Source organism: Malus domestica, chromosome 03, assembly GCF_042453785.1.
Source record: "Malus domestica chromosome 03, GDT2T_hap1".
Lineage (NCBI taxonomy): Eukaryota > Viridiplantae > Streptophyta > Magnoliopsida > Rosales > Rosaceae > Malus > Malus domestica.
The window spans coordinates 35,394,985-35,418,908 of record NC_091663.1 but is presented as its reverse complement, the minus strand read 5'-3'; the positions used below and the strand labels follow the sequence as shown (position 1 = coordinate 35,418,908).

Genomic DNA, 23,924 nt, shown 5'->3' with positions numbered 1-23,924 from the left:
CCAGGTTTCAGATCAAATGATTTTTCGGGCCGGCTGAAAAGAGTAAAGTTTGGTTTTGGATCGGCCCATAGTTTAGAGTCCTTAGAACTGTATATCTTGGAAAATTGGGCAAATATTGGTTTGGCTCAGTTCACCTTTTTCAAATGGCTATTTCAATCCTCTGTAAAAAAAAAAAAAAAAAAAAAAAAGACCTTAATGTGATCTATCTTGGTCGCTCCGATCATGATATTTCACTCATGATCTGGCCCCGTCGACCGAATCATGATATTGAAGGATGGAATATTTTCTCGAAAAACTCTGAATATAGTACAAAACTAATGTAGAGTACAATAGTGTGAATTAAGAAGTCGTGGCGGAGTAAAAGTGCAAGACAACGCTAACAATCTGCTTTAGAAGGAGATGCTAGTTATCTTCTTACTTGAATCTTCTCAGTTCTTTTTCTTATCTTATAATGTTGCTTGATGATCGACTAGTTTTTAGATCACCATTTAAGGAATCACCATTTAAGGATAACCTTTGCAAAAAATTAACCAAATAAAAACTCGTTAAGTGAGACACATGATTTGTCAATTTATTGGATAACCGTTAAATGAATGAACTATTTTAGATTTAGTTAATTTTTGCATGGATGATGTTTAGAGGGTGACTTAGAAAATATACAATTTGGTTCATCGCAAAAAAAAAATTGCATAATAAGAAGACCACGTCCTGTGATCCTAATTTTAAATCCTACTTAACAGCTATAGAGATGCATTTATTAGTTCAAGTACATGACCTAGGAGACCAATATAATGTTTGAACGGCTACCAATCTGCGAGAAACTGAGACATGCACTCGTAAAAAGTTAAAAAAAAAAAAAAAAAAAAAACCTCATGCACTTGTGGTTCTTAATTAAGCATGCATGCGTTTGGAGATAAGATTCATGCCTCAAGAACAATCACAGATACATACAGAGGGGATTGATGGCAAGGTAATACACGTACACTTCGTCTCCATTCAACTCACTGTTGCAATGCTCTCACTCGCCACTTAATCCCAGGTCCACCTGGAACACTTTTGTGGGAAGTACGGTCCGTCGGCTTGTCCTTCCTCCGGAGAACCCGAAGAAGCCCGAAGGGCCGGTAGGTAGACGCTTAAAGCTTGAAGTGAGCTGAACTTGTCTTGTCCAGAATAAGATTGGCAAGAAAAGTTTGATATTTTTAGTTGGTCTTTCACGACTCTATGATGTAGTGACAGCTTCGGTTATTTGTCAAGACGTATGAAGTTTAAATTTCATGAACGATAGTTGAATTTAAAAATTAAAAAAAAAAAGAGAGAAAAATTTGGGTTGGGCCAGGTTCAAATTGAGCCGTCAATTAACTGCAGATGCCAAGCAGCCAATCTAGACCGCTGAGCTAAGGTTCATTTCATATCAGAAAAAATTGGAGGAGACTTCCAATAGTTGCTGCCTGTTGATGAAGCTAATTCCTATGATCACAGAGACACAGAACCTGGAAAATTATTTAAGCTAAAACCCTAATTACTAGCAAATGAGAAATATGTCATAGGCAGGTTGGAGCTCTTTCTCCCTAGTCATGTCCATGGTGTTTTGGATAAAGAAATTTTAGTTTCTCTTGGGATCTTGGTTATGTTGTGCAACATTGCTTTATATTCTGGTTCTTTGTCATCCTTCTCGGTATCTTTGGGTCAAAGTGAATATAGATGGGCTTGCTAAGGGAAACCCAGGTCGTACAACACTACAACTTGCGGTGGGGTTTTTTTAACTATATGGGATGGTTTTTTTGTGGTTTCTTCCTGAGCTTTGGGAAATCAAGATGTCATCCTTATTGTTGTGTTGGCTCAACTGTGTGGTTGGCAAAATCTTTAGTTTGAAAGTGACCCTTTCAGTGTGATATTTTGTTTTGCTTCTGACCTTTTTTCTCCTTTTTGGTAGCTTCAGACTTGTTGGAAAATTGTCTTTCCCTATTGCAGTACATGGTTTTTTGTTGTTCACAACACAGACACACACATATATATTTGAAAAGGCAATAATATAGGGCTCTTTTGGAAGTGTTTTTAAAATAATTAGAAGTATTTTTGGTATAGTGTTTTTGAAACCAATCCTTTGTAATTATCCAAGTGAATCCTGGAAAAACATTTTAAGTGTTTCCTGCAAGAAGCACATATCTAGTGCTTCTTCCAAAAAAAAAAAACTTAAATTGCTTTTAGAACTCAAAATCAATTTCACCGAAAGCACTTTTAGTCATTTTAAAAACACTTCCAAACGAGCCTATAATTGCTGAAAAAAAAGAGTACAAATTAATAATATGTCTAGTAAAAGCAAAGTAAACATATAATAGAAATAAAATCCAAATCAAATTGAAAATATATATATATATATATATATATATATATATATATCGAACTAGACACACCACTGGTTATGCTAACTAGCTAGGATTTCCTCTTTTACAAAACTAAATTAAAGACAAATACCCCATTTATGGGAAAGAAAAAACAAAACCCTTGTGCCTAATGTCTTGAATTTGACTAATGTGTTGAATTTCACCAGATTAATTAGTTAGAGTTTTATATGGTATAGGTCCTATAGGAAGGAAAGGGAAAATTTAAATAGAAAAATGGAACTGTTATAACTTGTACTCTAAAAAAGTCGTACTTTAGGTAGAATTTCTCTTTTATATTGTTCTGCAATGACATTTCTTATCAATAACAACTATCTTAAAAATCTCATAACTTCATAAGTGACTTTTGGAAATTTATTAGTGAGTCAAAAATACAATCATGTAACATTATTATATAAACCTTAAATTCATTTTTTAAATATATATTCTCTAAAAATAAGTCATATCGATTAATACTGTCCAATTTTGTTATAAAACATAAACTGGTACATTACGTAACGTTTGTTTCCAAATTAAACTTAAGAAATTTCTGGTGACTTTGAAATGAAACTTTAGTATGCCATGTAACACGTTTTGACAAGTGGATGTGGAATTATTGGTAGCTTCATTTTTCACATGCTCATATAATTCTAAACTGAAACTCCAACGCCCAGTCTTTGGCCACCTAATCCCACCTCTCTCCTCTGACCCAAAAAAAAAGTCTCACTCTCTCTCTCTCTCTCTCTCTCTCTCTCATACGTAGAGAAAGAGACACTCAATGTTGCAATCATATGAAGCCACGCGCGCAGGCTGAGCACAGCATGACTGATCAGCACGAACTGTCTGGTAGACCGACCAGTCAAAACCCCCCACAATATCGCCAAACTCTTTCCCACTAATGCTCTCTCTCTCTCTCTCTCTCTCTCTCTCTCTCTCCTCTAAAAACTCTTCCCATCAGCCATATCCAACGACCATTCGTATTTCCACTGAATTTTTAACATCCTCACCCTATCTTATTCTTATAGATGTAATGAACTTATATACCACGGTTATATTATTATCGTGAACTCTCATATCAATAATAAACGTTTAATAAAAAAAATTACATATTAATATATCATTGTCATATAACGTTATGTTAATAATATACGCGTAACATATGAGTTTTTATTTTTAAAAGCCATAGTCAAGAGGTAAAAATGATGGCAATTCTTGGGATGCAACTAACGTATCTTCCTCAAAGTCATCATCTACCTTTTCACTCTTCTTCTCAACTCCTCTCTCTCTCTCTCACCTGCTGGTCTGCTTTAACGTTCTCCTCACCTTCTCTTCTCTCCTTAAAGTTCTCCACCTTTCTATTTTTCCTTTATGTACTCTTCATATATCAGTTTGGTGTTTGATCATTAGCTAGCTCTGCAAACTCACCTCCTCCTTTCTGCTGCCTTTTCACTTACCTATCAAACCCAAAATCCCAAAACTGGAACCCCTTTATCTTTTCTCTTACTCCTTAATTTTTTTAGCTTAATCTAGATGTTATTTCATGGAAAAAAGGGAGAGTTAGGAAAAAACGGTAGCTAGCTTAAACTCAACTCTCTCTCTCTCTCTCTCTCTCTCTCTCTCTCTCATTAAGACTAGTAGAGGTAGAGAGAAGGTCAGGTGGCCAAAAATGGCTTTGCCGCCGCCAAGTAGCAGCCGCCTCCGCGGTATGTTGCAGGCCTCAGTCCAATCTGTTCAATGGACTTACAGTCTCTTCTGGCAAATCTGTCCCCAACAAGGGTACGTCTACCTAACCCAGAAACCCTACCGTACCTTCAATTTCATTTCATTTCAATTCATTAATTCTTCAAGAAAATTAATTAATAAATGTAATTATTATTCATCATGATGAATACATCAGGATCTTAGTATGGTCAGATGGGTACTACAATGGAGCCATCAAGACGAGGAAGACGGTGCAACCAATGGAAGTGAGTGCCGAGGAGGCGTCTCTCCAGCGGAGCCAGCAGCTAAGAGAGCTCTACGACTCTTTGTCTGCTGGAGAGACGAACCAGCCACCGGCACGCCGCCCTTGTGCCTCCTTATCCCCGGAGGACTTAACCGAGTCCGAATGGTTCTACTTGATGTGTGTCTCATTCTCCTTTCCCCCCGGCGTCGGGTAAGCAATTAATAACACCTCATTATGCTTCCATTTAATTACTTGGCCATATAGATTTCCATGTTCCTCTTCATTCCCTGCAAACTTCTTCAATTTTTAATAATTCCTGACAAATATATTATTGCTTTTTGTGGTGTAAGTTCAGTGCAAAACTCTGCAACTATTAGTAGAATTTTTTTTATGGTAATGTGAATATTCAACTCGTTTATTAATTGTTTCACACAGCTGTTCTGTCATACGTAACAAGTAAAATTTAGTTAAAATGCTTCCTTAATTTACAAAATATAATGAGAAACCCTATCAATGTTGCTATTATTAACTTACAGGGGGTTATATGGAAAAAATAAAAAAATAAAAAACTTACAGCGGCTATATATCCTCATCTGTTTTTTATTCCCAAAAGCTTAAGGTATATACTTGAGTACTACACATTAAAGATGAATATTGTAGAATTACTGTTTTGATGTGCCATAATAACTCCGTACACACACTTTCTCCTAACACATGTGATAAATATTTAGGGGTATTGTCCAAGGCTATCTCTGACATTTAAGGGTCATGTGCGAATTTAATTGAAATCAGCATTTTAGTCTTACTAATTGAATAATCTCCAATTACTATGAAATCATGATTTACGGTTCATCCATAAAAAGTTGGACCACGTTTGAAAGAAGGAGATGAAAATACAATTGTGTTTGTGGAATAAAGCAATACACGAGTTAGTTTTTTTGTTAAGAAAAGTGGAAGAAAATAATACACAATTTTTTTTCCTAGAGAAAAGTGAAAAGTTAATATATTATATTAAGTATAAGTTCCACTTAATCAATTGTAATATAGATAAAATCATATGATGAATTTTCTTTTCAATTAGAAACTTTTTTATTAGAAAATTTATACTCATATGTAATACATAGGAGGATAAATTTTTTTAGAGCCCCTCATAAATTTTGGATTCTGTGCCACTACACCTTTTACATACCCCAACACCCCATTTGGCATGAGAAATGATCATCTCCGAATCCTTTCCACCAAGTCCACCAAGGCACATAATCCGGGTTTTTTAAATTTGATCTAACGGCTACAAACAGGGGCTCATTTTAAAAGTTATAATAACTTTTGTCGTTTGATCAAATTTCAAAAGTCTGAATTGCGTGCCCTGGTGGACTTGATGGAAATGATCCGGAGAGAATCCTTTCCCCTTGGTATTGTCAATCAGTATTAACAACTACTGCAAATGAAAAGCTCAATTTCCGGTATATATCGTACTCATTGTGGCTGATGGATTTAGTACTTGGTATAGTTGCATGCATGAGTACAAACAATGCCCTGCGTATTGAGCCTCCCATCTAACATTTCAACATTTTTTGTTGATACTTGCCTGTGACATTTATGACATTTGACAAATACTCTTAAATTTGCTTTCTGTATATAGACAATAGGACACTGTAAACAGCTGGCAATGAGATATAATCATATAAGTGTGGTAAATGTGAGTGAGCCAAAAGATGTCGGGAACTGTAACTTTTCCAAAGATGAAAATAATTATCTACAAATGTAAGGCTGTGGTTAAGAGTGAAAGAATGCATCTTGGCACATGTGAATCTCTACATTGACGATAACACCGTCTCCTCTCCTTCAATATCTCTGTCAGTCAAACTTTACAAGCCCAAACAACTTCTCTAAATTCAAAGTGCCCCGTCGTTAGTTTAGTGATGTTTTGTTTGTTTGATCTTGCTTTGTCTCTTTGTATACATGCGTGTCATACATATACACAACAATAGGATACACATGCAGAAAATATTGACATGTCTGTTCTTGAAGTCCGTTTCAAATAATACATAATACATATATACGAGCTCCTTTTTAGCATGGATCCTATATTCTCTACTGTAACGAAAACCCTAACGCTAAACTTTAAGGTAAAACAGGATCCCTGCTAAAAAAACTGCTCCTATATACTTTGTGCTAAGTAACCAAACTTCAATATTCTTGATGTAGTTTTTTCTGTTTGTTATGTAAATAAAGCATTTGATCATCGTGATATTCTTCTTGCTTTTTCTATAACTGCACTACTTATGGAATTCTAGTCTGTTGAGGAGTTAATGAAGGACAGTTTGCTTAGATACGTTTGTTAAATTTTTTACAATTTTAAGATTGGAAACTGCTTAATTTAGAGACTGGTGGGGGAATATATTCTCATATTCTGGGACTCTGCAGAGGGATTTGGCTATTTATAGATGGAGTGAATTTATATAAATTAAATTTTTGACGTTGAAATATCTAGCTAGTTATCACTTACTTCTTCACCTGCTTCAGTGGGATGGAAGCTACTTGTTTGGGATAACAGACAATCAAATGTGTTCATCAATGCCAGACACACAGCTAAAGGAGAATCTGTATTATTCTCTCTCTTGTGTGGGAGTAGGTCAAATAATGTATCGAGCCCGCACTCTTATGCCCCTTCTTAAACCCACTGGATTTAAAACGACGTGCTTTTTCAGATATATGGAATTACTGCAGCTCTCTAGTTCTAGGTCATGCGCTTTAGAGATGCCTTTCGGCACCCACCACATGCAGTAGCACTCAACTTAATTTGTTGCTACATGTTTACATTTCTAGGTGGTGCTACCCTTTTTTACTTTTTCCACACTCCTCTTAATTTTTGGTTGTCGAATCGAATTAATTGAAAAAATTAACAGGGTGTGTGGAAGGTAAAAATGAGCTTGTGGAAAGTAAAAAGAAGTGTGTGGATGACACAATACCTCATTTATATTATTTAACTAGTGAAAATCCATAAAATAGCTATATTAAAGCATTTAAAATGCTTTAAAACGCTTCCAAATAATTAAAAAATCGTTAGAAAAGCAATCGGCAGTGGTTTCTAAACAGGTGCTTCATTCAAGTAGCACTTCAAATACATTTTTGGAGAATTATTTAGGTATTGAGATAACATGTTTGTAATAGAAGTTCTTCCGGTAGGAAACGGTATGAGCATAAGTGATGTTCAAAAACGCATTTTCAAACGAGACCTAAAGCTAGCAGCTAGCTAGCAATATGCATCCCTCACCCTAATGTATAGAAGCCTGCCTATTTACTTGCACTAACTGAAACATTTACCGTTTATGTGTGTCTACCTCTTCATATTTCAAAGCTTCGTATGAGCATACAAAGCTAGTTATATACTATATGATTATGATAGGATAATAATTTAAATGGTTGATTAAGGAAGATTTTGATATGCGTACGAACGTAGGTTGCCAGGTAAAGCATACGCAAGGAGGCAGCATGTATGGCTCACCGGTGCAAACGAGGTCGATAGCAAAACCTTTTCGAGAGCTATTTTGGCAAAGGTACCATCTATACTAAACAAAGCCAACCTCTATCTCCTTTGTGCAGCTTTATAAATACAATACTGTACTGTAAAAACTCAAGTTATTACAAACTAGCTGGCCTCAAATCCTACCTAGGGAGTAATTCCATACCCTATATCTGTTTTTGTTGTCATGTTTCCTAAATTATTATTAAATAGTTTGGTAAAAGTAAGCCATCGAGATTAGCCTGATGGATGTTATGCAGCACGTAATTTAGGTCCAGAGTTTGAAATCCGCTAATGTATATGAGAGCTTGGCAAAAGTAAGCACCCATAATGCAGACGTAACTTAAATCACTAGGTTAGAATAGTGTAAAGCCTCATTGTACTTAATTTTGAATTCGAACTTTTTAGATTAGAATAGTTTAGAACGTTATGCTTAAAAATAAAAACTAAGTACTATTGTAACGTCCTTCCATATAGTGTTTAATGAGATTATGTCTTCACGTATTCTGCATTACAAACTTAATTGTGTTTCTTTGCATGACTCTACAGAGTGCTCGTATACAGACTGTGGTGTGCATTCCTCTTCTAGACGGCGTCGTAGAGTTTGGCACCACAGAGAGGGTACGTAATTTTTTTTTTGTTTTTTTGTTAGTCAAATTAAAAGGTCACCTTATTTATGCATGTTTAATTATGTATTAAAATATTTTGTTATTGTACGTATTAATTTAATGTAGGTTCCAGAAGACCACGCCTTCGTCCAACGCGTCAAAACCTTCTTCGTTGACCACCACCACCCTCCGCCCCCAAAACCCGCCCTCTCCGAGCACTCCACCTCCAACCCCACCACCTCATCCGACCACCCACATTTCCACTCCTCAAACCTCCTACCAGCCATGTCCACAGACCCTCCTCTCAACGCCGCCCAAGAAGACGATGAGGACGAAGAAGATGATAATCAGGAGGAGGACGACGGAGCCGAATCCGACTCCGAAGCTGAAACGGGCCCCAATGGTGGAGCCATTGTTCCCGCTGCAAATCCTCCTCAGGCTTTGGCCGCAGTTGCCGAGCCAAGCGAGCTCATGCAACTCGAGATGTCCGAAGACATCCGGCTCGGCTCCCCTGACGACGCCTCAAATAACTTGGACTCTGATTTCCACTTGTTAGCCTTAAGTCAGTCTAGGAATCCAGCCGATCAGCAGCGCCAAGCTGACTCGTATCGAGCCGAGTCAACCCGGCGGTGGCCGTCAGTACAAGAGCCACTGAGCAGCGGCCTTCAACCGCCGCACTCAGGTACTATAAAACTTAGTAATTAATTGGTATACCCTTCTTTTGTTTTTTTTTTTTTTACTTCTTAATGTCAATAGAGTAAAAATTAAAATCAACAATTTATAGACATTAGTTGCCTTGAAAATGCGAGCAAGTTTGTGATTATACAAAAAAAAAGAAAAAAAAAAGAATTTCAATATATCATGAATACGGCTCGTTATACCAAGTATCATAATATATGTGTTTGAATACTTTAAAAGAATTTATAACTGTTTATATTATGATAACACCTTATACTATGGTGTACCAAAGTGTGCTATACATTGAAAAATTCCACGCGCTGCCTGCATGCGTGGTTTGAACGAAAAAACTCTTCCATTCTCGGGATTGTACCACGTGGTTTGAACGAAAAAAGACAAAACCCTAAAGCAAAAGTTCAACCTGCATGCGTGGTTTTCCTAGCCGCGTGAAAAAACTGGCCAATTTGCTCCTTTGATTTCATATTATATTTGGACTAGGAGCAAGTTTCAATTAACCTTCATAAAGTTCAATGTTAAATGTTGAATTAAGTACTTCTTAATCAAGCCTTCAACCTAATCATTATTATAACTAATTGTCTGTTTGTTGGTATTTTCTTGGCAAATTATCGCAAGCTAATTTGTTTGGTGTGTTCAGGACCCTTAGCGTTAGAGGAGTTGACAAATGATGACACACATTACTCGGAGACGGTCTCCACCATACTTCAGGGACAATCGGCTCGGTGGATGATGAATTCGTCCACCGATTATGCAGTTTGTTCGACTCAGTCAGCTTTCGCAAAGTGGTCGAGCCGAGTTGATCACCACCTCCTTATGCCGGTCGAAGGCACATCCCAATGGCTCTTGAAATATATCTTGTTCAGTGTACCGTTCCTCCACTCAAAATACCGTGACGAGAACTCGCCGAAATCTCACGAGGGTGAAGCCTCGACTCGGTTGAGGAAAGGGACCCCACAAGACGAGCTCAGCGCCAATCATGTGTTAGCGGAACGACGACGTAGAGAGAAGCTTAATGAGAGGTTTATTATACTAAGGTCGCTTGTGCCTTTTGTGACAAAAATGGACAAGGCTTCCATATTAGGGGACACAATCGAGTACGTGAAGCAACTGCGTAAGAAAATTCAGGATCTCGAGGCACGTAACGTGCCGATGGAGGATGATCAACAGTCGAGATCATCCGGGGAAATGCAAAGGTCGAGTAGTTGTAAAGAGTTGCGAAGTGGGCTCCCGGTAGTAGAGCGGACACAGGCCGGTCACGGGTCGGATAAAAGGAAGTTGAGGATTGTGGAAGGAAGCGGTGGCGTCGCCATTGCTAAGCCTAAAGCAATGGAGGACTTACCGCCTCCACTGCCGCCGCCACCACCTCAGCCAGAACCGTCACCGACACCTATGGTGACGGGAACTTCTTTAGAGGTGTCAATAATCGAGAGTGACGGGTTGTTGGAGCTCCAATGCCCGTATAGAGAAGGGTTATTGCTTGATGTGATGCAAACACTTAGAGAGCTAAGAATTGAGACCACGGTTGTCCATTCCTCATTGAATAACGGTTACTTCGTAGCTGAACTAAGGGCCAAGGTACGTAATTTACATAGTATTTCACCTTCACCATGCAATATTAGTTAATGAGAATTATTTTTCTGATTTTTTGACATTTTTTAATTTCAATTTTTTCAGGTGAAGGATAACGTGAATGGCAAGAAAATAAGTATTACGGAAGTGAAGAGGGTGATAAATCAAATTATACCTCAATCTGACTCTTAATCCGTTATTAGTTGTGTTTGTGTAAAAATCTGCAGGACGATTTAGGATAAGCAGTTTGTGTACGTAATTAAAGAGTTTTGAAGGGGAAAAAAATTGGAAAACAAAATAATTCTGATTGGTGTTTATGGGTCATCAGTGCTACTTACTGTACAATGTTAACTAGAACATTTTTTTTTTCCTTCTTTTTACTAATTGGTGTGTATTGTTTATTCCCCTGTATTGTAATCTAACAAAGTGTATTATTTCCAAGACATTTAGCATAATCTAAAAATCATTATATCTTTCATGTTTTGTTGTTGCAAATCTTTCGTATTCCATTCGTCATATACCCATGCTATGAACTTATAATGTGTTTAATTCTGGCAAGAGGCGTGTAATCCAACTGATTAAGAACATGTTCTATTGCACTCGAGGTCTTGAGTTTAAATTCACCTTCTCCTAATCAAATGGTCTAAAATCGAAGCAATTACCAACACTCCAAAACCATCATTCTACACCTCTCCAAAAATGTCATTACATGAGGAGTGAATGATTGTCTTGGAGTGCCAACGATAGTATACATCAACAACCAAGTTTTATCTCATTAAGTAAGGTCAGTTGTATGAATTATTGTGCACAGTTTTGCGCTAAATCTTCCGTTAGCTCCAAGTACTTCATATATTTTCTTATAGTCTTTCAAAATCTTCCTAGGTCTTCCTTCACCCCTAACGCCGATGATAACATCCATCTAAAATATACAAAAGTTATGCAAAAGGGAAAATTCATGGGAAACCAATCCACGTAGAAATGAGGATAAACAGCTAGAACTTTTATAAACTCATGGCCATGGTAAACATCTAATAACTAGTCAAAACTGAGGTTCAAAAATGTAGCTCTAGCCATAATTTGATCATGAGAAAGACAAACTACAAGCCAAAAATCTACACGACTATGAATTTGTACAGCATATTTCAATCCTGAAACCCGGAAAGTCAAATTTGAGTGAAATTTTTATCGTAAGGCTGTGCCATGCTCCGGTAGGTAACTGCTCAGATCACCGATAACAAAATCTCCTAAGTTGGCCAAACTCTTCGGTGCAGGACTGATAACTGGCCAACGAAGAACCAAAAACCCACAAACCGCGACACAGCTTTCAGGCAGAGTCCTTAACGCAGCAAATCATTAGCAATGCTTTCGCCCATCTTCTCTAAGTCTTCTTGGGATAAAAGGGTTTTCTTACCGCTGCCGCCACCAACCTTATCATATGGTTGAGCCATCTTCCTAAGGAACTGTTTTCAAGATAAGAAAAGATTAACATACCAAAAGATAAATCGCATGCAATTCTAATCAACTGCCAGAAGCTTCAACAAGGTGAAAGATCGATTTTATCATCATAACGCTGGGTGATTCTGGCAGAAAAAGGAAACTAAAAACGCTACGTATTTTTAGAGATTTTTCTGACTCAGTTGAAAAAGTAGCAATCGCACTTTATCAGCCCAAATAAGATGTGTTTCAATGCTTCGGTTTCGATCCTTCTAGTTTATTCTCTTTGGGTCCCAAAATCATCTAGCACAGTCTAAAGGGATGGTTTATTAGGTCACAACAGACTGGTAAAACAATTGATGAACGACTCGCAAGGAAAACCACAAAAACAAAGTCTAATAGACATGCATATTTCAGGCTAATTAATAAACGTACTAAGATAGTAGAAATATGTGATAACAAATAAGGACAAACCTCTCGTGCTATATGCAGAGCCATGTCCGTGCTCAAGTTCAGATGTGCATCACGTAAATGCGACAGTATCCATCCAGGCAATTTGGATCGCTTGTCATGACGGCTATATCTGAAGATGAAGTTAAGCACCCAAAAATCAGTGCCTAATGTTTAAATAGAGCTTCCAGTAGTGAATTCATGATATTGGAATTCAAATAAAAAAGAACACAGGAACACAAACCTTTTGTCAGCAAAAATCATCATGCCATAGTCCGCTTTTGACCGGATGACTCGGCCTACGCATTGAGCTGCTTGTCTCTGCACCATACAGAACCCAAAACGTTTAGAAAACATGTCTTAAAAAAAAAACAAATATTTATTATACGTTATGAAAGGCATTGCAATGATACCAAGGCATCAAACGTCAAAAAGTCTCCTTCCTTTATTTGAAAGGTATCCCGCAAGTATTCCAGCCGCGCAAGCAAAATCCTGCGAGAAAAAGTATGTCAAGCCACAGGCGTAAAATTTGTTTCAGTCCGACAAAACCCCAAAATACTAAAATTTAAAACATGCAGAAAATTTGATTCAAAATACCCTTTTACAATAAATAAAACAAAAGAGATGAACTCACTTGCTTAATGTGTACTGGAAAGGAATGCCAAACATGATCACCAATCGTCCATAATGTCGATCAAAGTCTATTCCTTCAGCTACTTTTCCTCTGTGAAAGTACAGACATAATATTACTCATGAGAGAACTGTGTCATCCATCAATTGTAATATTGAAAGTTCTGAAATGTGCGTGGCATGGAACAATGGATAGCTTTCTAAATATGACAGCTTACACAAATAGCAAAAGGGTACTCCATCCTTTTTTTTTTTCCTTTTTAAGTGAAGGGCACTCCATCCTTTTTATTTTAATTGCACATTAATAATAAAAAAATTCTGAATGTTTTATAATACCTGGCAACAGACAAGAAGACAGCACCCCTCCCACAATCACAAGCCTTACGATAATTGTCAAGAGCCAAAGTAGTCTCTACCACATCTTGGGTCTCAATGAAAACAAGCTTATGCTGCATTATTTCCTGCGACAATGGGAGCAGTAAGCACCTTTCTGAAAAACTAACTTCATCAAAAACTTGGAGAAGAGGACAAAGAAAGGGTCCACAGATACCCAGGAAAAGCAAGAGACAGAGATAGTGCAGTTACCTTCAAAATTCCATTTTCATTCCAGCTATTGACTATCATATCCATATAAGAGTAACTGACAAAAAAACATACAACCCCATCTGGAACAACAGAAACCATCTCCAGCAGCAACCTCCCATAGTTCCTTACTACGCCAAGATCACTTCTCATATCATATTTGGTACTTACTGGAAGCTGATCACTGAAATAATATACAAGAGCAACCTTTAGATACTACCTAATAGGATTAAATGCTAAATATAATAGGCAACTTATGATATGATAAGAACAATAAAGTTTACAACTCCCCTACTACAATGAATAAAGAGAAATGAAATGTAAGCACAAAAAAACTTTTCTGATGTTTATACCTTCCACGGGTGAGAACCATTGGGCATATGCAATCTCTTGTTAATGACATAGTAAAACTTCGACTGACGACAGGATGGAAATTAAGAAGACGGGGGTAGAGATCAATCGGGCTCAAGGTTCCAGATGTAATCACAACTGATTGAAATCGATCAAATACAGGCTTTATGGCAAGTGAAGCATCATGACAGCAAAGCTGGAAAACCAAATATGAAAAGACTAGATCAGAACTGAAAACATCTTCAGTCCATCCATTACCAAAGCAATATAAGTAGATCAAGCAAAGGCAGACAGACTCTTACAGTAAATATGCAAGGGAACATATTGCAGGAAGATTTTATAATAACCATCACATCATTAGTTTCAATAGAGTGCACATAAAATTTTAAAAATTGTTGAAAGTGGTGTAATATGTTTAACCAATTGTTCAATTTTCAGAAATCAATCAATCTTCATTTGTATTAAAAATGTAATTTGAAAAGAAAAAAACACGAAAACTAACCTGTAAAACAGGATCAGGAATGTGCGGCATTCTCTCATCAAATGGTTCAATTATAATAGAGAATCCACGAGTGTATGTCCCCACAAGTGTCGCAAAGTCGCAAATCGTTTGAATGTGTAAGAATTCATCTGTGTCAGTAATTTCTAACGTCATCATTAATGAGTGTAGGCGATCATAACAAAACTTCAGAGTTTTCTGGTCAATTCCAGCTTGTGTACTGATAGTGGCAACAAAACTAACAGGGCCTTCCTTCTCAACATTCTCAGTTTCGAGACGGCCTTCCAGATGATTGACCAATCTTCGTAACACATGCACAAAATGGTCTGCTTTACGAATATTTCCAGGCACAGCCTCCTTCAAAATATCATCAGGTAGAGCAGGATTTTGAAGCCAAGTATCTGTGACTGCATATGCAGAAGAAATAAGAAGTTATGAGAACTCGGGAAATCATCAAACAAAAATTAAGTGCTAATGGAAGAAAATCATGGGAATGAGCAATCAACTTACTAGGTAGGTTTCCTCCTTGTGCCAAACCCTCAACTAGCCGGTTGTATTCTTTACGCAATCTATCTGCATCGGTGGCCTTGAACCTACCTACCATGTCAAGCAAATGAATGAAAATCTGTATTAAACGTAAGAGAACTAACTAAGAAAGCTGGAAACAAGCCTATCTAGGAATAATCTTAGCCAGTACTTTGAATAAACCCTGATAAAATAAAAAGAGACGGATAAGTGATGCAATGCGTAAAGCCCCCTCAAAATTACGGAGCTGAGAGAGTTTGAATTCAACAAAACCATAACCAATCATTTCCAAACAAAAGAAGCACCTACCTTTCAATGTCATGCTGCATCTTACTGAGATTCCTCCTGGCACCCTCAATTGTCTGCCTCCTCACGCTAACACTAAGCGCTTCGATACACACATTATCGATGTTATGAGCCTCATCAAACACCACAACAGACTCCTTTTGCATTTCCTTGGAAATAATCCCAGCCACTTTTGGATCAAGCATGTACTGATAACTATAAACCACCACATTCGAAAACTGCACCATATGCCTCGCCAAGAAGTAGGGGCACCACCCTTTCTGCTTCCCATACGCCCTCAAATCCTTAATTTTCACACAAAACAAACCAACCCAATTGCAATCACTCCATTCCGAGAAAACATAAACAAAATTTTCAAAACCCAATTCAAAGAAAAAGAATTTTCAAAAACCCAATTGAGCAATACCTGCAATGTATAAACCCCAGGAGGCAAAACAGCTCCAGACCCAGCTCTCTCATACTCCTCAAAAAACTCACAAGTCGGCACATTTGGGTTTTCCGCCGCCAAGTTCCTGACCCAGCTGGCAGTCAATTTCCGGCACGCCGCATCCACGGAATCCCGATTCTCCGCCGCCAACACCGTCGGATTAACACACAGATTCTTCCTCGACGAAAGCCCCACCGCCAAGATCTGGGCCTGCGGACCCAGATGCTTGACCTGGTAATTGTGGAGGAGCTTGAGCTCGGCGAGCGTCTTCTCCATCTCGTGAACCGTGCGGGTGCAGTAGATTAGCTTGACGGGGTTTTGGGGCTTGGACAGAGTGTAGGAGGTGATGAGAGAGAGGAGGGCGATGGTTTTGCCGGTGCCGGTGGGCATCTCGAGGAGGCAGTGGCCCTTGGCGTCGAGGGCGCGCTTGAGCTCGAGCATGTAGGCGTATTGCTCCGGGTATATGTGGTCGTACGGGAAGTAGACCGTCACGTCTTCGACCTGGAACTTCATGGTTTTTGTCAGGTTTTGGGTTTTGGGTTTTGGGTTTTGGCTCTGACTGAGACGGAGAGGGACGGTGGCTCTGGTTTGTATGGAGACGTCGGGTTAGAAGTCGGGTTGTACGGTGGGCTTTAATCCATATTGTTTATGGACTCTCTCAACGGCCCATGTAAATGGGCCCAAACAAGGGGAAGGATATATTTGACGCAGTGCACCAGAATTGTGGTAAAATCAACGGTCAAGATTAACATGAAGTATACACAAAGTTAAAAAATTGTGTTGACGTCACTGTCCTTATTTTATTGACTCAGGACGTGACGGTCGAGGTCCAGCTGTTCCATGAAAGGCATTCTCCCAAATAAATTTTTTGTATTATGTCGCAATAAATATTAAAAAAGACAGAGCTGTACCCAATGTGTAATATCGGTATCGGTAAAAATATCAATATGCAAATTTATGAAAATACCGATAATATATCGATATCGGTTGTTTTCAAGGGAAATAATAAAAATTTAAAATGAAACTTCAGGGAATATCGAAAACTGGTTTAGACGAAATATAAAAGTTTCTCTGATATTTAATCGATGTGGCGAAAATATTGACGAATTTTGTCGATTTTGACTGAAATTTAAGAGTTTCTCCAATACGGGATGAAGTTTTTCATATCTTTCTCTGATTTTTCCGATATTTCATATCAAAGAAATTTCAAAAACTGGTTGTACCCAAACGGAAATGCACCACCGGCCGAGGTTGATCCCGTCAGGCAGGAGCTGTGCATGTGTGTGGGTAACCTGGACCCCAAGCGTTCCGACGGCGCACACACCACCTTCAAGTCCCACTCAGACGATAATATACTCCATCTGGAGAATTAAGGTATCGTTTGGTATGCAGACAGGACAAGACGGAACGAAGAGGGAGTAAAGATGCATTCGGATGGAAACAAGGAGGAAGATGGAGACGGAGAGGTTATAATTTTGTGTTCCACGGATGTGAAACGAGTCGTTCCAGGGAGGTGAGGCGGAACAAAAATTCACCAAAAATTCATCCCGTGGAACAGCACGTTCCATCCGTTTTAGGGACACCAAACGTGGGACGGAACACCTCGTCCCACTCCGTTCCGTCCCGTGACGTACCAAACGGTACCTAAGGGAATTGAGCTTAACCAACCACCAAACTGAAATTCACGATTGTGATAATTAATTTGAAATTCAAACGAAAAAATTGAAGACAAAAAGAACATCACAAGATTCAGTCTTAAACGTCTTAATATAGATAATAGATGGGTGTATATATATACAAAACATGGGGTGTCTTTCATCGTCGATACAAACCGTTGTTGGTTTACAGTGCACTGAACTAAACCCCGCCATCGATGCTTTTCCATTTGATACAGAAACCATGCCGGCTATGAGTCTTCGCTTCGTAGCCAATGACTGAAGCATTACATACTGCTCTAAGCCACCAGACTTCGTACCCTTTACAGCATATTGCGATGCCATAATCGTTTCTGGTTTCTGCTGGAGGTGTTTCATCAGTCTAAGAATTCCAACGCTGCAAAAAATGAAGGGAGAGAGAAAGTTGTCATTAGTGTCACCTTCTCCGCAGAAGTTCTTTTATCGGTTTTTGAGCGAAAGAGCACCATCACCTGAAGACGAGAAGGCACGGCCTATTTGGGAGTTATGCACCATACCGGCTTAAGGCTTTACTTAAACTTGGCATTACATTATATGCCTGATATGATCTTCTAAGTTCAATAATAGAACCCACCTGCACAATCAACAGTCAGAACTACTTGCAAGAGTTGCGTAAAATATAAAGCAGTAGCGCAAACCATTCAACACGGTAGAATTTAGTACATCAGGTAATTTTTTTTTTCCATAGGAAGGCTAGCATGAAAACATAGACCATCAAGTTTATGCAAGAAAAATTTATTAATCAAATAAACAGTCGGTTTACGGTCTATTTGGGTAAAGCAAAGCTGAGAAAAGTAAAGCCAGGTAACGTCCTCTAAATATTCATTCAAACGCTAGAACTTTTTTACAGCTACCCTGAGTTAATGATCAAAAGAAAGGTAACACGCACGAAAACAAACAAAAGCATTCTATGGCAGTGGATTTAGTGGCATACTCAGCATTTCATAACTCATACTTGGTATTGTACTTACTATTATTAGGACTGATGTCAACCCGATTGCAAATCCCGCATTGATATTGCGTAAATAATGGTCGATTATGCTTGATGTTGTTGCCAAGATACTTAACAATAGCCCCCCTGCAGAATTTCCACCACAGAAAAAAAAGAAAAAGCAAGCAAAAAAGAATTCAATGGGGACCAACGACAAAGGAATAGTATTAAACAACAGGTAGACACAATGAAAAGAGAATTATACCCCAGAAACGTGTCGATGCCTGAATCTTTGTAAGGTACTCAATTGTAGCCTTCCCAGGTTTTATGTTTGGTATCCTGGCACCCATCTTATTCAAGTAATCAGCAATTTCCTTGGGCAAGTTGGCCTGGACAAGCATTTTTTATTAAAAAAAAAGCAAACTTTTTAACAGCTGAGATTAAGTTAGAGCATTTACATGGTGGTGTTGGTGACTCTGATATAACGTAGTATATTTCTATTAACATCTAAATGTTTAAATATCATATTTACTATGGATTTTTAACCAAGAATTCTAAATTCCTAAGTCATAAGAGACGGCATTAGCATTAAGAAACTACTGATGACCAGACACTATTTTCATATCCAGACATGTAAGCACAAGAAATTTTATGCAGTAGTATAGAAACATCAAGACAACTATATCACTACTAGTTGGGGTTTAAAGTACTCTTTTACTGTATTGTAGCCTGCAGATTGAAGAACGAGCAGAAAGCAAGGTGATTCTAGAATGATATATATATATATATATATACACAGATTGCTTAAGTGGAGGGATCCCCATTTTTTCAAAAAAATGGGGACACGCTCCCCACCGTTAGATTGGTTTTAATGAAATTGTGTGGCCTGTACTTTAATCTCAACCACACAATTTCATTAAAACCAATATATATATAAAATGTTAAGAATAAACTTACAATGTCAAATATATTGAATAAGAACACAAAAAACGCATATATTGAGTAGTACACCCAAGGCCCTGCACCAATAGTATTTTCGGGGTTCAATATCTCCTTAACATGCTCCCAGAAAGGTGAACCAAGAATACTGCCAACAAACCACATTATCAGAAAGTAGTAAAGTTCAACTTTAAAACAGAAAAGACCAAAGTGTAAATAGAATATTTAAGGAAAGCTTTCGGGGTCGGCCAGGAAATGATGCTGCCAAATAAGAAATTTTAACCTTGCAAGAATGCCGGGAAATGCCAAGAGATAAGTAGTGGTGAGAACAGGCTGCATTCCTGATGGGTTAATGGTAAAAGGGATATAGGGCTCCACTTCGGTAATAGGTGAGTCATCTCTGCCCAAAACACAAAAGACCAGAAAATAGTGTCAGCCAGCAGAAATAAAGTACACAAATTTTTATAAATCAAATTATAGAAGGTAGAGTGTATGGTATGATGGCTTCTACTAATCTGTTAACCGATCATGAGATCAGTTTATAAGCAATAACGGCTAAGAATGGTCATCTATAATCAACCACACCATGTGTAGAGAGAAGTATGCACTACTCAGTGTCTTTCTCTAAAAATTATCACATCCCATCCAAATGGTAATATTTGAATTACCTTGCAGCAGAAGCAAGCTTAAAACCATAGTACTGCAGCTTTATCTTCCTGCACCCTTCAGTCACCACAACTGCCCACATAGTGACTAAAGTGAAAACGCCCAATACTGCAAATAAATATGGGCCCCAACTAACAGAACTTCCTGAAATTAATAAAATAAAACATGAATCACTAAACTTTAAAACTTGAAGTTAAATGATATCTGATAGAGTTCCAGTGATAGGATGAGCAAATTTACATAATTAAATGTTATCTGATTGGATATTAATTGCGCCCAACACACGTAATTTAATGGATTTTGTTATATCACATACCTGAGAGCTGAGACAGCATTTTGTATAATGTCTCTGTGTAGCCAATCAATATTTGTACACAAATAATTAGAGATGAACCTTGACCTGAAATGTGAATTACCACTTACCAGTCAGAGAAGATAGAGATCATAATCCCATACACAATTGGAACGATACTATTATCTTAAGACCTCACATATGTACTAACAGTCACCATCAGTGAAAAACAAGTATTCCACAAGGACCCGTAAAAAAGTGACCCTATTGGAATGATACTATGATCTTAAGACCGCACACATGTATTCATAAAATTCAACTATGTAAAAACTTTCCCTAAATCCAGCATCTGAAAATGTTAAACATAGCGACTGGTGACAATGAACAGTAAAATCCTTCTTTGAAAGAAAAAAATGAGGCCCGGAAAGAGGCAACAGGACAGATTTATGGGGAATATTAGGACGATGATACAACTCCAGCCAAGTAACCAACATATCAAGTATAGTACCAAATCCAGATTCTGAGATGGTATCACAAATCCACGTCATTGTCATTGCTCCACAGACCAATAACATACTTGTCACCATCACATGCTTGACCCTGCAAAATTCCAAAACATAATCATACTCCTACCAACAGATAAATATCATCTTCGATCTCACAAATATAACTTACCAACTAAAACAACAAGAAACCTACGAGACATGCAATTATTATTAAATAGAAAAGAAAACGAACCATGCTAACTGCTAACTGCATGGTGGAAAAGAGAACCTAGGCAACTACATTTATAAGAACTTGTGACTAGACCCAGGATATACTCAAAATCAAAATCATTGTTGAAAATAACGATAGATATGCTGGATTACCTGTAGCTAGCTGCATAGATTGAATACGGAAGTGAATAACAAGCAAGTATGATAGCTTCCACTATTGCAAAGCCGAAAGATAGCCACCATCTTGAATAGAAAAAAAACATGAAACGGGTTCAAAATCTTGACAGACAAAACTGGTCCAAAGTAAAAGTCACAATCAAATTGTGTAACAAGAACTTGGCTCACTGCTTGAGATGAAAAACTAGACACACATATAACTCTTAATCTTCTCATGACCATCTAAGCCTTCCTTCCGCAGCTTTACCAGGGAGGGAATAACATGACAGAGTACCTGTACATCGATTTTGAGATTTTCAATATATAACTTTATTGTATTACATTCCAACTTTCCTCAAAAGATTAAGCACATTTAACATATATCCATGTACTTTTGTTGGTTTCAAAATTGTCTATTTGGTGAACATAAACCAAACTAGCTGATGAAAAGTATTAACCTGCATGATGATCGACGCTATGATTTGAGGACTGATTCCAAGCTGAAAGAAAGACATTTTAAGCTCTGCTGCAAAATCACCAAGTTCATCTGGCAGAAAACAACACGAACGACAATCAGACAATTGCATAAACAACCATACACATGGAAAAAGAATGGTCATTACTCACCAACAGATCCCGATACAAAGTTTAGGTAATCTTGAGGGATCAACCTTCTATCAAATCCAGGCAGAGGAATGAAATACCCGACACGACTAATCACAATCAGCACCGCTGTCACAAACAGCCTCCTCCTAATCTCGCTCTTGAAGAACGATTCAGCAGCATTATTAACCACAGAACTCAGGCGCACGAAATTCAGAAACCGGTTTCTAAACGTCATAGATCCCGCCTGCTCCGCCTTTGCATTCTCAACCGCGTTCTGTTTTGAAATTTCCGTCCCGTCACTCCCACTCAACGGATTAACTTCAACATTAAGAGACTCTGGAGGTGTAGCCTCAACATTTGTATAATCATTCACGAACCGGTTCGAGAACTTAACAGAGACTCTTCTGTTTAATCTGGACAATAAGGGGCTGTTTGGAAACGTGAAATTTCTAGGGTTTGTCCTAAGTGAAACATAGCTATTCCTAACATGGGGCAAACAACAAATTTGAATTTCACTACCTGAAACTGCACCTGCAAGGAAAATGAACAGAAAATCCCTATCAGAACACACAAATTTCACCCGAAGATACAAACTTTCACAGTTCCACCCAATCGAAATTCAACACGAAAACATTTTCGATGCGTACACAGCTAGAAATTACTGGATTAAGTTTACCAAGAGATTACTAAACCCAACAATATCCGAATTTTCCATGAATTCTGTAACTTTCCTGCGTTTTCTCGGGAAACAAACAGGAAATACTGACCTCGAGATTTTTCGGGTGAAAGCTTGGGATGGAAGCGTTGCGAGCTCAGAAGAGTGGCTTCCATGGCGGGACTGAGAGAGCAACAGATAGCAGCGGGACTTTTCGGTTCGGTTACGCTGGGAAATGGCTCATCTTTAAGGTGGGGAATAATCCTCTGCTTTACTCGCTCGTTTTGTGTTATTAATTTGCTAATCCTATTGGTCCATGTTAGGTCGGCGAGAGTGGATGCCATCGTGGCAATGCGTGGTTGGGTAAATGTTTCGAAGCGTAAATTTTACTACCATGTTTTTTGTCATGGACCGAAAGCAGCCCGTTTTGCTTCAATAAAGAATTGGGCTTTTTTATTTTCTGGCTTTTTATACAAAATGTTCTCGAAATCGTCATAATTCATCAATAATTTTGATAGCTGATAATAAAGATTGATTTATTTTAAGAAAAACTAATGAAAATAATTTAAAATTTTTAAGTTTTAACTATAAAGAAAAAATAAAGGGTAAAGTGAATAGTATCAGAATTGACTTTTTAGTGTAAACAATACCGGGTAGTTCCCTATATTTTATCCATTGTAAACCATTTTTGTCATCTCGTAAAAAATATGTCAATATTCTCGTTAGATTGTCACCTACATGACCACATAACCACCATTTTAAGGGTACTTTTGTCAAATCAATATCTCTACTTAACAAGGATATTGACAGATTTTTCAAATAATGACCAAAATAATTTACGGTTGACAAGATCAGGGACGGAGTTTGCCAATCTCAATTACCATTTTAACTAAAAGCCTTTTTTCACTAGAAGTGATATTCTATAGTGTGCATTCATACTATGCAGAAGAGATTTGAATTTGCAATCATACTACGGCTTTCTCATATTTGAATTTGTACTACACTTTGCGATTGAATAATGAATGCAATTTTCGCTTGATCGGAAAAGCGTACATGTCTCTACTAAACTTTTTTTTTTCTTTCTAATTTTGATTATTGTTGCAACCTTTTTTTGGTGGTGAAATTATGGCTTGTAAATTTGCAATATCAATTTTAGTTCACAAGCATTACATATAACACAATTAGAATTTATCAAAGCACTGGTATAAAACGGAAGCATTTAGCTGTTTATTTAAGCTTACATTACATGATCGAAGATCGATCATTTAACAGAGCTAGCCGTACACATCAATCATAGAACTACGAGGGCTTTAGCCTTTATGATTATAATGATACAAAGC

At 37.8% G+C, this 23,924-nt stretch overlaps 3 protein-coding genes across 3 annotated transcripts; 1 reads left to right on the top strand and 2 right to left on the bottom strand.

The window, feature by feature from the left end:
* The first annotated feature begins 4,086 nt into the window (after positions 1 to 4,086).
* On the top strand, positions 4,087 to 10,917 carry LOC103432522 (basic helix-loop-helix protein A-like). The gene is given in 7 exon segments (NM_001328925.1): positions 4,087 to 4,157; positions 4,279 to 4,536; positions 7,790 to 7,886; positions 8,402 to 8,473; positions 8,587 to 9,142; positions 9,794 to 10,731; positions 10,831 to 10,917. Coding segments are annotated over 7 exon segments (2,079 nt in total).
* A 787-nt stretch (positions 10,918 to 11,704) lies between these two features.
* LOC103432435 (general transcription and DNA repair factor IIH helicase subunit XPD) lies at positions 11,705 to 16,529 on the bottom strand. Its single transcript, XM_008370629.4, has 12 exons — positions 15,909 to 16,529; positions 15,506 to 15,786; positions 15,182 to 15,264; positions 14,675 to 15,078; positions 14,175 to 14,368; positions 13,825 to 14,005; positions 13,576 to 13,700; positions 13,244 to 13,333; positions 13,023 to 13,101; positions 12,854 to 12,930; positions 12,634 to 12,742; positions 11,705 to 12,185 (listed from the first exon to the last, which is right to left on the bottom strand). The coding sequence occupies exons 1-12, from the start codon at positions 16,440 to 16,442 to the stop codon at positions 12,063 to 12,065; spliced, it is 2,280 nt and encodes a 759-aa protein (XP_008368851.3). The 5' UTR covers positions 16,443 to 16,529; the 3' UTR covers positions 11,705 to 12,062.
* Positions 16,530 to 17,677: 1,148 nt separating this feature from the next.
* Positions 17,678 to 22,838, bottom strand: LOC103432523 (preprotein translocase subunit SCY2, chloroplastic-like). Its single transcript, XM_017331524.3, has 14 exons — positions 22,697 to 22,838; positions 21,951 to 22,460; positions 21,782 to 21,870; positions 21,539 to 21,618; positions 21,321 to 21,410; positions 20,960 to 21,051; positions 20,476 to 20,559; positions 20,162 to 20,303; positions 19,777 to 19,893; positions 19,512 to 19,641; positions 18,820 to 18,943; positions 18,595 to 18,701; positions 18,076 to 18,197; positions 17,678 to 17,981 (listed from the first exon to the last, which is right to left on the bottom strand). The coding sequence occupies exons 1-13, from the start codon at positions 22,758 to 22,760 to the stop codon at positions 18,108 to 18,110; spliced, it is 1,719 nt and encodes a 572-aa protein (XP_017187013.3). The 5' UTR covers positions 22,761 to 22,838; the 3' UTR covers positions 17,678 to 17,981; positions 18,076 to 18,107.
* Positions 22,839 to 23,924: the final 1,086 nt, after the last annotated feature.

Bases quoted from the DNA above. Each gene is read 5' to 3' on its own strand.
- LOC103432523 (XM_017331524.3), bottom strand. From the start codon at position 22,760: ATGGAAGCCACTCTTCTGAGCTCGCAACGCTTCCATCCCAAGCTTTCA. The intron at 21,052-21,320 runs GTAATCCAGCAT...GGAATTTTGCAG, and splicing joins ATCTATGCAGCTAGCTACAG to GGTCAAGCATGTGATGGTGA. The intron at 19,642-19,776 runs GTTAAAATTTCT...GTTTGTTGGCAG, and splicing joins TTTCCCGGCATTCTTGCAAG to TATTCTTGGTTCACCTTTCT.
- LOC103432435 (XM_008370629.4), bottom strand. From the start codon at position 16,442: ATGAAGTTCCAGGTCGAAGACGTGACGGTCTACTTCCCGTACGACCAC. The intron at 13,102-13,243 runs GTGAGTTCATCT...TTTTTCTCGCAG, and splicing joins TTCCAGTACACATTAAGCAA to GATTTTGCTTGCGCGGCTGG. The intron at 12,743-12,853 runs GTTTGTGTTCCT...CTTCATCTTCAG, and splicing joins ATGATTTTTGCTGACAAAAG to ATATAGCCGTCATGACAAGC.